General features: G+C 35.4%; 1 protein-coding gene and 1 pseudogene across 1 annotated transcript; one reads left to right on the plus strand and one right to left on the minus strand.

Moving 5' to 3' along the window:
• Positions 1-285: 285 nt before the first annotated feature.
• On the minus strand, positions 286-5,465 carry LOC122747061 (annotated as a pseudogene).
• A 1,195-nt stretch (positions 5,466-6,660) lies between these two features.
• LOC122737228 (40S ribosomal protein S13-like) lies at positions 6,661-7,107 on the plus strand. Its single transcript, XM_043979699.1, has one exon. It carries the CDS (start codon positions 6,661-6,663, stop codon positions 7,105-7,107), a length of 447 nt encoding a protein of 148 aa, XP_043835634.1.
• The last annotated feature ends 7,945 nt before the right edge of the window (positions 7,108-15,052 follow it).

Genomic DNA, 15,052 nt, shown 5'->3' on the forward strand with positions numbered 1-15,052 from the left:
TAATTGCAAGTTTCACTGATAAAGGTCTGATCCCTCATATAGATAGATAACTGAGTCAAATTTATATTTATATGAGTCATTCACCAGTTAAAAAATGGTCAAAGGATATGAACAAGCAGTTCTCAGAAGAAATCAAAGCCATCTATAATCATATAGACAACCCTAACCTTCTCAGAATGGAAAAAGAAAGGAAGCAGCTTTCTGGTTTCTCAGAGAAGCTTTGGAGAAGTGTTCTTTGCTCTTCTCCAAGCTATAGTGGACATGGTGAGGCTCTGAGCTCTCTTGTTACTGGAAAATTGTCTTCAAAATAACCTGAGTCAGTATATAGTCATTCTGAATCAGTTTCTCATTGATGTCAAAGTGATCCATATTGGAGATTTCTAGAAATGAACTTCACATATGTAAACACAGAACCTGAAAATAATCCAAGCACTGTTGAAGGAACTCAGGATAATCATGCTGTCCTGCAGCTACTATTAATTCACAAGTTGAAGTCACTTTACTCTGGACTTCCTTCTGGTAAAATATGGGACTATTTCTCTGGGCATCTACCAAGGTCATTTGAAGTACATCATTGACTTAAGTATGCACGATGGGCTCCAGGTCATAAATCTTACTCACCAAGAAATAGCCTTTAATGTTGGGGGTGACTTTATACTCAGCCCAGTCTTTGAGGAGCACCATGGAGGCCAAGTGAGCTCCACTTCAATGTCCACATAGGTAAATGCCCCTGTTGGAAGAGTACCACTTCTGTATGAAGAGGAAACTGTGCCTCATCTGGCTCAGCATCAGCTCCCTTTTGGAGCAAGGTCATAAGCCACTACAACCACTGCTACACCTGCTATTCTCAATGGGGGCCCCATAAAGGCTGAATAATCCTTACTTCCTTCTTGACAATATCCTACATGAATAAACAGGAAAAAGTCATCAGATGTCTTGTCAGGGAAAGAAATGTCCAGTTTCTAACCATCCTCTTTTCCATATTTGATATCAAGTACACTCTCTTTGCCTTCCCAGGCTTCTTTGGTAGCCTCTGTTCCCACTTGAACATGAGCTTTTATAACCTCCTCAGCATTCAATTGGTGGGACCACCTGCTGGGGGAATGTTACTTCTCCAGCTCCTCCTTGGACAATGCTTTCCAGGGCAATTCTCAGGGGATCAGCTAAAGAGCTGCCATGGCTTGGCTGACCCTCAGGCTGGGAGCCAATTTAGCCTTATTTCTAAGGAAATTTGGGAGAGCTACGGCAAATTCCTGTCTTCACTCCACCATCTTGGCTTCCCCCTAACCCCAGCAAGTATTTTAAGATAAAAATCCTAAAGGGTTATAAAACTATAAATATACCCATTGGCCCAACAATACTGCTGTATTCATAGAGATAAAGAGGGGAAGGGAGAATCTATATGTATAAAAGTATTTATAGCAGCTCTTTTTGTGGTGGCAATGAATTGGAAATTGAGGGAATGTCCACCAATTGGGGAATGACTGAAGAAGTTGTGGTATATGATTGTGATGGGATAGTTATAGTATAATAAATAACAAGTAATATGTTTTTATAATTTTTTGAAAGAATTATATGAGCTGACAGAAAGAGAAATGAGCAGAACCAGAAATTTGTATAGAGTAATAGCAATATTTTATGATGATCAACTATGAATGACAGATATCCTCATCAAAAGGATGATCCAAGGCAGTTCTGAAGGAATTTTTATGAAAAATATTCAGAGAACGAACTTATGGAATTTGAATGCAGATGAAAACGTTTTCTTTTACTTTATGTTTCCCATTTTTTATTTATCCGTGTTTTCTTTTACAACATGGCTAATATGTATATATGTTTTGAATGACTAACATATATACTCTATATCAAATTACTTGCCTTCTCAAAAATGGGGAAAGGGAGGAAACAGAAGGATAATTTGAAACTCCAAGAATTTGAATTTTTCAAAACTGTTTTCAGATAACTGAGAAAAAAGAAAGTTAAATAAAGAATATAAACTGCTTGAAGGTAGGCATTATGCTGCTTTTTTATTTGTTTCTCCAGAGCTTAGTATGATGTTTATAACTTAGCAAAGTACTTAATGGATGATTCTTTTTAATTCATGCATTTGTTCATAGTCCTTAGGTCATAATAGAAGGAAAAAATTAAAAATTTTAAAAGCTACTCTCTGCCCTTTTCCCTTCTCCCTTATGCTTTTCTATCTCTTCTGCCATAGGTTCAAATTATTTGTGAAACACTTCTACATAGGAGACTGAAAGTCTTTAGTCACAGGCCATCCAGTCATTGGTATACTGGTCCTCAGAAAACTAGGAGATTGATTTTGACATTTCTTTGGTGCCTACTTGTTATAGAAAATATTATGATGTGATATGAGATATGTCAAGCTCAAATTGTGCCCTAATGTATGACACATAGTTGATAAAGTGCTGGCCTTGGAGTCAGGAAGAAATGAGTTCAAATTCAATCTCCAACATTTACTACCTGTGTTACCTTGGATAAATCACTTCACCTTTGACCCAATTTCCTCAACTGTAATTTAGGGATGAAAACAACACCTACCTTTCAGAGTAATTATGAGGATCAAATGAGGCATTATTTATAATGTACAATGCCTTTAACATGGTATGCACTGTGTATGTGTGTGTGAATATATTCCCTTCCTCTGATAGCTAGGGTAATAAAAGATATGAGCAAGTAGTCATATTACACAGCACTGAATGATAAAATATAGGTGAGGGAAAATAAGTGTTCTTATTCTAAGATTTTCAGTTTTAATAGATAAAGAGAGAAAGGTTAAATAGTTGTCCTAGTGCTAAAGAAGAGCTATTGACCAGATTTGGATGGAAAAAAAATGAGCTTGGGCAATTATTATCTTTTAATAATAGAAACAAATCTTTTCTGGAAATGACATCTGAACAAAAAGCCCTTTTATGTTGTTTTTTTTTTTTTATTGAATTGTTTAGCAGGTAGCTGGTTGCTGCTGTGACTCTTTTCCAGAACACAACAATGCAGAACAGAATGAAACAACTTCCAAACACCTCTCCTGAAGAGAAGCTGAGTACATGATGTTCTGAGGAAAAAGCTAAGGTGCTCGATCAGGCACAAATCAAGGTGTATACGTAAATATATCAGCTTGTAAATGAGATAAACAGGGATCTAGCCACTTCAAATGGAACTTTCATCAAAATGGAATAAAATAAAGTTCAAAAAGGAATTTCAAAATGTATTTGCAATTTTGAAGCCTCAATTTAAAACTAAATGTTCAATCAAAACATATAATATAAAGATGTTGGTTTGTATAATCAGGATTTTATTCCAACTATAATTTGTATCAAAAAGGGTTTATAGGTTCATCTACTGGGGAAGATTTTTCTCTAATAGTAAACATATACCATCTATTTGCCCCAACCAAAAGTCTCTTTCATTTCTATGCTATTGTTCTAATCTATAGGCATATAATATTGTTTATATAAATTTAAAATATAACACAAATTTCTTATAAGCATATAAGGACAAAAATTGGGCTCACATTTAAATTATAGATAGGAAAGCACTGTGACTACTTCTCTAATTTTCCCTCCCAGAGTGGTCATACCCCTATCATTTATAAGGAAGAAAATAAAAAAATAGCAAGTCCAAGGATCATGAGTGGAGTTGGAATTCCACAGAAGGCAAGACCTACATATATCTCCACTTGTTTCATTCATTTCTTGTGAATCTATACAACAGATTAAAATTGCCACATTCCCCATGTTCTTGTATGCCTGTGTTACTTTTTGACATTACCCAGATATCAGTCACTTATCACCCAGTCATCCAAAAAATGCGTTTTTCATTTATGTTGTACTCTAGATCAATATTTGAACCTTAGGCCTGCATCTCTGTAATCCTTTGTTCCACTCCAAATATTGCCTTTGCATTGGCACAAAAGCATTAGGGTGTAATTAATCCTTTTCTATCCCAGTGGCATATGTACCGAAAGAAATAGGAACTAGATCTCTGACCTAATTGGTACAGTGAGTTCCTCTTTAGGATATATGATCTGATAAAGTAATCTGTATCTTTTTCTGAAATTTATAATCTGTGAAATTTACCCTGAGAATTTAAGTGACTTTTCCAAGGTTACAAAGGCAGTATATATGAAAAAGTGCAACATGAACCCAGGTCTTTCTATCTCTAAGGCCCACTCAGATCTAAATATATAATCTCCATAGTAAGCCAAATTAATTTGCTACTTATTTCTCTTAGCATCAGATATTTTGTTTACATTTTAAAGTCCTACACTACTTAACCGAAACTTTTTTATGCCTTCCTCAGTAGGTAGTACTTCCTTTTTTGGACCCTGCAATCCAGTCAAACTACCTTTCTCTTTGGCCATTTCCCATGTACACACTGTGGTAAAAAGTTTTAACAGTCGGTTAGATAATGGAGATATGCCAGTTTTGTTTTTTTTTAGGACCACCCTTTTGGGGAGGAGACCAACAGCATGAGCTACGCACACCAGTCCACCTGCGACTCATGCCAGATTGCTTGCTGAGCACTCGACTTCCGGGGTGCAAGCTTAAAAGGCAAGGATAGAATGGAAGTGGGCCTTTTTTCCTGCTCCGCTGGTCTCCTGGCTGCGCTGCACGGACAGACGCTGACTGGAGTTTAACTCGGCCCGGCTCTCGGTTAACAGCACGCGCTTGACTCGGTCTCTCTCCCCAAAGGTGGCCTTGGGTTTTGGTGAGTTTTATACGGAATACAGACTAAGCCTAGACTTAAGACGATTTGTATTGTATTTCTACTTTCCTATCCTTCTAATCAACATCACCTTGTGACTACCATACAATAAAAGCTCTAACTAGAAAACCAGAAGCTTCTTCCATTTACTAGTCTGGGAGATAAATTAAGGGAAAGGTTAAGTAGGGGAGATTTATGATCTAATATCCAATTTTAATCTCACAACACACACACTCACATACATGCACATATTTGCAATAATAATTTTATACTTATGCTGTTCATATTTTATGCACTTGTCTTCCCCTTTAGAATGTGAGGTTGTGGAGAATAGGAATTATTCCAATCTTTTTATTTGTTTCTTGAGTGCCTGTCTCACTGTGGTCAAATGGGGACCAGAAACGTGAGCACTTTTCTCCTTTAGGTTTCAATCTCTTCACCAAACCCATATAGTCACAAATACTATACTCATTAATAATAATAATAATGATAATAATAATAATAACTTCTTTACAAGTAATTTCTGACAGGTACATTTTTTTTTCCTTTTTGCATATCCCTATCAAAATTCTACCATTTGCACTCTAAATGAAGAAATACAGATTAAGATTTTTTTGGTTGTTTTTCATGATGAATACAGTGATACTAGCTTTGTTGGATTTTCTAGCACAAAACATTCCATTTACCTACTCTGGGTATTGTCACTTACCATCTGACATAAATATAATGCTTTCCATCCTCATGTCAACCTTCTAGATTCCTTGAATTCCTTCAAGTACCAGGTAAAACTCTATCTTCAGTAGTAATTATTTCCTAATTCTTTTCATTCTACTACCTTCCCTCTGGTGATGACTTCCAATATAACCCATATATAGCTTTTCATACATAGTAGTTAGCATATTGTGTCCCCCATCAGACTGTGAAGTCCTTGAAAGTCAACACTATATCCTGTGATATATACTGGTTGTGAGACCCTGGGCAAGTCACTTAACTCATTACTCAGTACTCAGTACTCATGTAATTCCCTATGACAAGAGTTCTTTATAAAGTGCTGAATAGCATTGCTATGTAGAATTTATAATGAAATTGTAAATTGATCTGCCCGCTCCAAAAAAGCCCCTATAGATATCAAATAAATTTTTGTGTACTAATATAATATAAAAGGGTGTCCAGACTTAAGTGTATTCTTCCATCTCACATACACATACACACACACACACACACACACACACACACACACACACACACACGGATTACTTTTTTAGTCATGTACCTTTATAGGTTATTGATTGAACATGAAGGAATTAACCAACTATTTCTAAAGATTTTTATCCCTTGGAATTTTTATTATCTCTCACTCCAAATTATTCTTACACCAGGATTTTATATAATTTACCCCCCACTCCCCCACCCCTACAGGGCAAAGAGGGTTAAGTGACTTGCCCAGGGTCATATAGCTAGTAAGTATCAAGTGTTTGAGGCTGAATTTGAACTCAGGTCCTTCTGAATCCAGGGACGTGCTTTATCCACTGTGCCACCTAGCTGCCCCTGCATTCAATATATTTTTTAAAATTATAGAGAGGGAAGTTTTACAGAATGTTGATTATGAATAATGATTGTTAATAAGTTTCACACGCACATATGTATTTATGTTTCAAAAAAATCACTGTTGATTTTTGTTGGTTTTATTTTTGATATGGTCAATTTTGTTGATAGTTTTCCTAATATTGAACCAGTCCTGCATTCCTGATATAAATCCCACTTGGTCATAGTACATGTTCTTTGTGATATATTGCTGTAATCACTTTGCTCATGTTTTATTTAAAATTTGTGCATAAAAATTAATTAAGGAAAAAAAATAAGACTTCTGTCAAATAGAGTGACTTCCTGCCTTGCTTCCTTCAGCCCTCTCTCTTTTGCCTCCTGATCATTGCCATCATGAGTCGCCTGCACACTCCGGGGAAGTGCCTGTCCCAGTTGATTTTGCTGTACAGCTGCAGCGTGCCCACGTGGCTGAAGCTCACCTTGGACGATATGAAGGAACAGATCTACAAGCGGGCCAAGAAGGGCCTGCCGCCCTCCCAGATTGGTGTGATCCTGAGGGATTCCCATGGTGTGGCACAAGTGCACTTTGTAACTGGCAATAAAATTTTGAGAATTCTCAAGTCCAAGGGATTTGCCCCTGATCTTCCTGAAGATCTTTATCACTTGATCAAGAAAGCTGTTGCTATTCAAAAGCATCTTGAGGGAAACAGAAAGGATAAGGATTCTAAATTCCTTCTGATTCTCAAGGAGAGCATAGTTCACATGCTGGCTCGTTACTACAAGACCAAGAGAGTTCTCTACCCAATTGGAAATATGAATCATCCACAACCTCTGCTCTAGTTGCATAAATTTTGGTTTATGTACTAAAATAATAAAATTACATCTAGATAAAAAAAGATATAACCATGGGGGAAAACCTGATACTTAGCAATAAGTCTTAAATATAAATGCGTCATTCAATGTTATACATTGCCTACAAATGTTATGTAGTACGGGATATTATAGTATGTATGGCACACTGAAAATTTCAATCTCAAAAAGTCATTTCAAACACATCCTCATGGAAGCAAATTAAAACAAACAAACAAAACAAAACAAAAAAATCCAGTTCCAGTCTTATACATAATAGGCATTTCATAAGCAGATGTTGAATCCATAAATGAGTCAATGAAATCAGAAAATTTTTTTCTAGCTATTCAAGCAAGCCTCATCAGTAAGTAATCTGTTTAAGTATAAATTTATTTTATTATATTTACTACATAATACTTAAGTATTTATTTCAGCAGAGTTGAGAGCATTGTGTTTGCCTTGATTAGGTAGAAAAAAATTTTGATGAATCTAATCATAATTATAATGATGACAATGATTGTTTTGTATTTGACATTAAGGTTTGCAACCTGGTTTAAATATAGGATCTAATTTGATCCTTAAAAAAACTCTGTGAAGCAGGTGCTATTATTACTTCCATTTTATAGATAAGAAAACTGAGAGTGTGAGATGTCAACTGGACTGGCTGATATCACACAGTTGATCTGTCTGAGGTAAGTTTAGTACTAAGTTTTTCCTGACTCCAGGCTTGTAAGAAATGGACTGAGCCTCTTCAGAACTCACTGGGAAAAGGATTACACATCTCCTTGAATCAAACAGAGCAATTTTATAAGACTAAGACATGACTTAAAAGCTTTTTACAAAAGAGAGAATCTATCAGCACTGGAAAAGAACAGATTCTGAGCATCTGGATTCTAGAGCATGGAGAAAAACAAATGAAAATGATACAAACAAACAAACAGCAACACACTACTGAGTTATGAACATGAAAAGATCAGTGTCAAGAGAAATCCATGGTTCTACAGGATCATATAGAGGAGTCAAATACTAAAAAAAGGTCAGCCCCAGTTTTCCCCATCTTTCCCTCTTGATGCATGTCTATGCAAAGACAACATAAAATTTGCTGCTTTGTTAGCCAAATGTTTTCAGCATATTGAATTCTGACTTCATGACCAAGGCTAGGGGGTAGAATAGAGATTAGTACAACTATAAGACAAGAAAGAGAATACAATTCTTGTCTAAGCATTAAGAATTTTTTTTCAAAGTAGGTGCTTGTGAATATGATTGAATTTAGAACTTTTTATCTTGTTTGGAGGTATAAATAAAGTGCTCGGCCTGGGGTACGGAAGAGCTGATTTCAAATTAAGCCTCAGTTAAAATCCTAGCTTTGGAACCCTGGGCAAACCATTTAAACTCTGTTTGCTTCAGTTTCCTCATTTTAATAATATTGTATGTTATTTTTTCCAATTTCATCTAAAGATGCTTTTCAACATTTATTCATATTTTGTGGGTTTTTTTTTTCAGGGCAATGAGGGTTAAGTGGCTTGTCTAGGGTCACACAGCTCTAGTTAAGTGTCAAGTGTCTGAGGATGGATTTGAATTCAGGTCTTCCTGAATCCAAAGCCAGTGCTTTATCCAAGGTGCCACCTAGCTGCCCCCTCAACATTCATTTTTGTAAGATTTTAAGTTCCAATTTTTATCTACCTCCATCTCTTCCTACCCCTTACCCAAAGACAGCAAGCAAGCTGATATAGGTTACACAGTACAATCCTGTTAAACATATTTCCACATTAGCCATTGTGAAAGAAGAATCAGAACAAAAGTGAAAAAGCATAAGGAAGAAGAAGAAGGAGAAGGAGAAGGAGAAGAAGGAGAAAAAGGAGAAGAAGAAGAAAATGAACAAACAATAACAAAAGTGAAAATAGTATGCTCTGATCTGCTTTTAGGCTCCATAGGTCTTTTTTTTTTTTTTTTTTTTTTTTTGCTTTGGCTTGTTTTTGTTTTTGTTTTTTGTTTTTGTTTTTGTTTTTGCAGGGCAATGGGGATTAAGTGACTTGCCCAGGGTCACACAGCTAGTAAGTGTCAAGTGTCTGAGGCCAGATTTGAACTCAGGTATTCCTGAATCCAGGGCCTGTGCTTTATCCACTGTACCACCTAGTTGCCCCCCATAGGTCTTTTTCTGGAGGTGGAGAGCATTTTCTGTCATGAGTCTTTTGGAATTGTCTTAGATCTTTATAATCCTGAGAAGAACTAAGTATATCAAAGTTGGTCATCATACGACGTTGCTGGGGCTGGGGGCCTTAAAACTGGCCCGCTGTGCCACTAGCCTGCTGAGCTAGGACTGAGGGACATTACATACATATTTGTGCTGTGGGTATGAGCCTCCTGCTGACTTATCTAGACACTCTATGCTTCTCTATGCTCCCCTTTTACCCAACTGAGATTTAACTTTCCTGAAGTCCTTCTAAGTTATCTTAAACTGGAACACTGTCTCACTGGCTTTTTGTAAGTTCCATAGCTTCAGAATCCATTTATTTGCTCAATTTAATATTGTTTCCAAAAAGAATTTGTGAGAGTTCAGACAACTTCCTGAGTTCTCTCCCCCATCTTGGCTCCATCCCCTCAGTTTCCTCATTTGTCAAATGGGGATAAAAATGTCACCTAACTCACAGGGGTGTTGTAAGCATCAAAAGAGATAATAATTATAAAGTGCTTAGAACAGTACTAAGCACATAGTAAATGCTAAATAAATGTTAGTAATCACTATTGTTATCATTATTATCTAAACTACTTAAAGCCAAAGAGGAGGAATCCAAGTGAAGTTTTGGGAACAGACGTAGAAAAGGTAAAAAACTCCTTCTTGGAGAGAAATTATTTTCAGAATAGATAAAATCTAGAACTTCAGGGTTAAAAACTAAAAACATTTCTAGAAAAATAACCTTATTCATGTGGTATGTGAATAAATTGATCTCTCCATTGATGATTGATGTAGTCATTTATCTATTTTCCTTGATCTCCTTACATTTACAGCCCTCTCTATTATTCTATCTCTATCTATATATCTCTCTCTTTCTAGAAATATTATCTCTAGATAGAGATAATATATATATTTTTTTCAGGTTGTTAATTCCTTTCCAACTCTTTCTTTGACAATTCCCATATCTTTTCCTGTTTATCTTTCCTATATTACTCTTGCTTAATTTATATTTTAAAAAATAAATTATTTTTCCAACTCTTGCTTCATCTCTTCCCATACTTTGTGTCTGAATTTCTGTCCAAGTTGTGTTTTACTTTGAAGCCTTACTTGTAAGTATTTTGGAATTATTTTCTTCTGGGTATATTTCTGGTAAATCCCTGTTACAGTAAAGGCTTTTTATAGTCATCTTTTTGTTTGTTTGCTCATTCTCCTAGTCTATTTCCTAATTTAAGAGCTGACATTAAGGGTAGACTCCACATTTCTGGAGAAGGATGGGTTGCTACTTCATTGACATACTGAGTGTTGTGTTATTCCATTATCTCAGGGATAATTTAGGTTGGGTTCCTGCAAGTTTTCAGTGCGTTCAGAGTGTTCTTATTTAAATCAAAATCTGATTGCTTGCCCTACTTATTTGAGCTCAATAAGTTCCAGGGTTTGGGCCTGGGTAAGCCCATTCTGAAGCTAGATATAGCTGCTGTAAAACATCTGTGAAGGTCTGCACACTGAAAGAAATAGAAGGACAGGTTTCACTTGGGTTTGAGATTCCTGCCCTGGTTATTTCTCTGCACGATTGAAATTGGCTTGAAATCTATAAAAGAGGGGGCAGCTAGCTGGCAGAGTGGATAAAACACTGGCCCTGGATTCAGGAGGACATGAGTTCAAATCCGGCCTCAGACACTTGACACTTATTAACTGTGTGACCCTGGACAAGTTAGTTAACCCTCATTGCCCTGCCCAAAATCTATAAAGGAGAATGCTCTTTTCCAGGGTTTCAATCTAAACTAATATTATCTGTTTCTGAATTTGTTTCTCTCTGTTAACTCCCAGGTTAATGCCTGTGGCCATACCGTATTGCAGATTGATATCCCAGGGGCCATGACTCCTTCTCAGTCCACCCTGGATCTGAGATGCAGAACTGGTTAATGGCAAAGCTGCCAGTTGGAACCTATTAATGTACCCTACACAGGTTTAGGCCTCTCTGTGAAGGACTGAGGATCACTTCTTGCCATGTGCACATTCTGTTTCATGATGGCATACTCTGTGCCAGATTTTGTACCCAGTGTCCAAAAGCCACTGTCTGTCTTTCTATGCTCGCTTGGACTGACTAAAACAAAACAAAACAAACGAAACCAAACCAAACCAAAAAAGAGACTTGATTTTTTTCCCCTCGAATTTACCCGTTATTATTTTGTTAGGCTTGTTTTCTACAGGAAGGTTTTTATTTTGTTTGTTTAGTGTTGTTTTTTGGGAGAGAGGAGGGTGATTGTACTCACTGTTCTTCCTCTTGATTCTCTACAATCTTGGCTCACTCTGAGACTGATTGCTTTTTTCTTTTTCCAAATATATGTATGGAAAAGTTTGTTTCTGAGATCGCTAAAATCATGGTAAATGGCACTTAGGAAAGTTGTAAGATTTAAAATGCTAAATATTTTTCAAAATTTAAAAAAACTTTGGATGGAAGTTTTACTTTTAGTACATAAATGGAAAAGTATATTATCTTGCTTGACACATATGGAATTATTATTTTAATTTAATATTTATCTTAGAATCTAGTACCACATTATAAAGCAGCACAATTTATAAGCCATCCTTATGATGTATCAGGAATATGATTTCATAAATTGAGATAATTTGGAGGCATTATTTTAATGTTTAATAATACATAAAATCTCATTAATATCTGAATAAAGCTTTTCTAAAATTACAAAATGAATTAGCCACTGAAGTAAGAATAGGTAACTGTTCGGGGAAAAAAATCAAAGCTGTTTACGGGAAAATAAATAAAATAAAATAAGTTTTTAACCAGTTTTTTTTATAAATTAATTTGGAATGCCAAGTTAAATATCCAACTGTAGACCTAAGTTAATAATAACTAACATTCATATAACATTTTCTTCAAGACAGCCTTGGAAGGGAAAAGATACACCATATACATATATGTGTACATACAATATACACACATACATATATGTATGCCGTATACACATGGGAGGAAAATATACACACACATACATGCGTACATACATTATACACACACATATATATACACAACATCCATGTGCACATACATGCATATATATGTGCATAATACATGCATAGTCTTATCTTATAGAGGAGCATATTGAGGACAAAGAACAAATCTAGGTTATCTGATTCAAATATACAAGGGTCTCTTTTAACAATAGATCACAAACCTTTTCTAAAAATAGAATAATCAGAAAAGTCTAATAATTTTAATTTTAATTTGTTTGCCTGGCATTTCTTTTTCTTGATAGATTAAATAAAAAATAAATTCAGAGAAAAAAAATATAGAATTATTTCACTTCCAAAAAGTCATTTACAAAATGAGCACAAAATTTATTATTTTTTTAAAATTACATGTTTTTTAAGACTCTCTTAAATATTTTATTAAGCCAAATACTTTAAAAAATAATAAATAATCACAATATAGGGTCGGGGGAAGACTACCAGTTTGTGGGGTTTTTTTCCAAAATATGGTAAATATGATGGAATTACATGGAGAGTTGAATACGGATTACTATCTAAGGATTATTAAATGATTCTCCTCATTCAGAAAATGCTGAAACAGCCAAAAATGAAGGCTCAAGCAAGATTAAATCAGCCTTCCTATGATCACTTCTAAGTAATAATGATGAGTTAAAAGATATTATATCAATATGAAATGCATCAGGCTTTGTTCATTCTCCTGATGCCAGGTCCCATTATTTGTTATCGGATTTTGAAATCAAGTGTGCTACATCTCAACTAAAATAGAAACCCTGTTTTTGAGAAATAGGGTATTGCTTCTGTTAATATGGCACTGCCAATATAGCAAGATCAGTTTACACTGATGGAGATTTCAAAGTTACAATGTAGTACAAATTACAAGCCCTAGGTAAACTTGTGGAGCCTACTTAATCCTGTTTATCTTGCCCTGTATCTCTAAAAGGGTAATAACTTCTTACTAGCTTCATACTCAGTGTTGGTAAGAAATAATTCTCAATATATTTTAGGATAGAACTTGCCTATGCAACTAAAGATAAACTCGTTCTTGACTTATTAATCTAAGCAATATGTTGCCTGCCTACAAGTCTGCAGTTAACCATAAAAAGGGGAAAGTGATGGTATTGATCATTCAGAGTTACTCAGTAATCCTTTATTTAAGGTATGCTATATGCCCAGTAGCTCTTTCTAGGCATTATAGTGATACAGAAGTAGAGAAAATTCACCTAACAAAAACTAACAAAAAAAATCTATGAAGAATTTATTTTACATAATATACTATTAGTCCTTGGTGCTTTGGAGAAGAAAAAAAAATGTAACTTCCCCAGCTTTCAATGACCTTGAAGCTTCATCTTACTAAATGACTTTTTTAAGGAGGGGAAATATCTTGTTTCATTTTACTGTAAGGGGATATTTGACACATGCCTAGGCCTCCTTACATGGAGTCATCTGTATGGAAGACACTTGAACACTGATCTAGAGAAATTTCAAGACAAAGATATCAATAAATATTATAGTTTGACATATCAACTGCTTGGCAGAATACATTTTCCATTATGTTTAGCTGGAATAGTCAATATTTAAAATAGTCTGACCTAAGGCAGCTAGGTGGCACAGCAGATAAAGCACTGGCCCTGGATTCAGGAATACCTGAGTTCAAATCCAGGCTGAGACACTTGACACTTACTAGCTGTGTGACCCTGGGCAAGTCACTTAGCCCCCATTGCCCCACAAAAATAAATGATCTGACTCAAGAAAGATAATCTACTGTATTTGCAATAAACATATGCCATTTATATGTTATAATTATATTCAAAGTATATTATTCTATATACATATATTTTACTCTAACTGCTGATTTGTCTACACAGAGAGCCAGAAAGATGCCATGTGATACTGCTATCATCACATAAACAATAAGTATTGATATAATCCTCTATTTCTTGCTGCTTGTGTTTGTGTGAGAATGCTTGCATGTTTCTGTGAGAGGCTTGTGATTTTCTCAGCATTGATAAGGTCCTCCACCAGTACAATTCAACACATGCCTATGACTTAGTAAATAATTACAAGGAGTTGCCTGAAACATTTTCATCCAGATCAAGTATTTTCCCATTTCCAAATATAGAATTTTTTCATGACTTGTTGTCTTGCATTCCATGCAGTATGCCCCACCTCACCCTCTTTGTACACATTCTTGTTTTCTGACTTCATCCATCTCTTTTAAATGATTTCTAAACCCTCTAGATTTTTTTGAAATAAACATTTCTTATTTCAAGTTTCATCATCACCACAAACATGATGTAACTGTTATGTGTATTGTTAGTCCCAGTTTTATAATAAGGAAATTGATGTTAAAAGAGATTATATCGGGGCAGCTAGGTGGTGCAGTGGATAGAGCACCGGCCCTGGAGTAAGGAGGACCTGAATTCAAATCCGACATCAGACACTTAACACTTACTAGCTGTGTGACCCTGGGCAAGTCACTTAACCCCAATTGCCTCACCAAAAAAAAAAAAAAAAAGAAAGAAAAGAAAAAAGAAAAAAAAAGGTTATATCAAATAGTCACACATCTAGGAGAAAATTCTTCAGAATCCTGGGGAAATTGTATTTAGAATTGTATGCAATCTCACTGACTGGATTCAGTTTTATATAGCCAAGCACTAACATTTCACTGTAAAGTACAAATGTACTTCTGTCTTTACCTGCTATGCTCTGCAAGTGTTTGTTTCTATCAGGTATGTGGGCATAAGAGTCCTG

The sequence above is a fragment of the Dromiciops gliroides genome, chromosome 1 (assembly GCF_019393635.1).
Source record: "Dromiciops gliroides isolate mDroGli1 chromosome 1, mDroGli1.pri, whole genome shotgun sequence".
Lineage (NCBI taxonomy): Eukaryota > Metazoa > Chordata > Mammalia > Microbiotheria > Microbiotheriidae > Dromiciops > Dromiciops gliroides.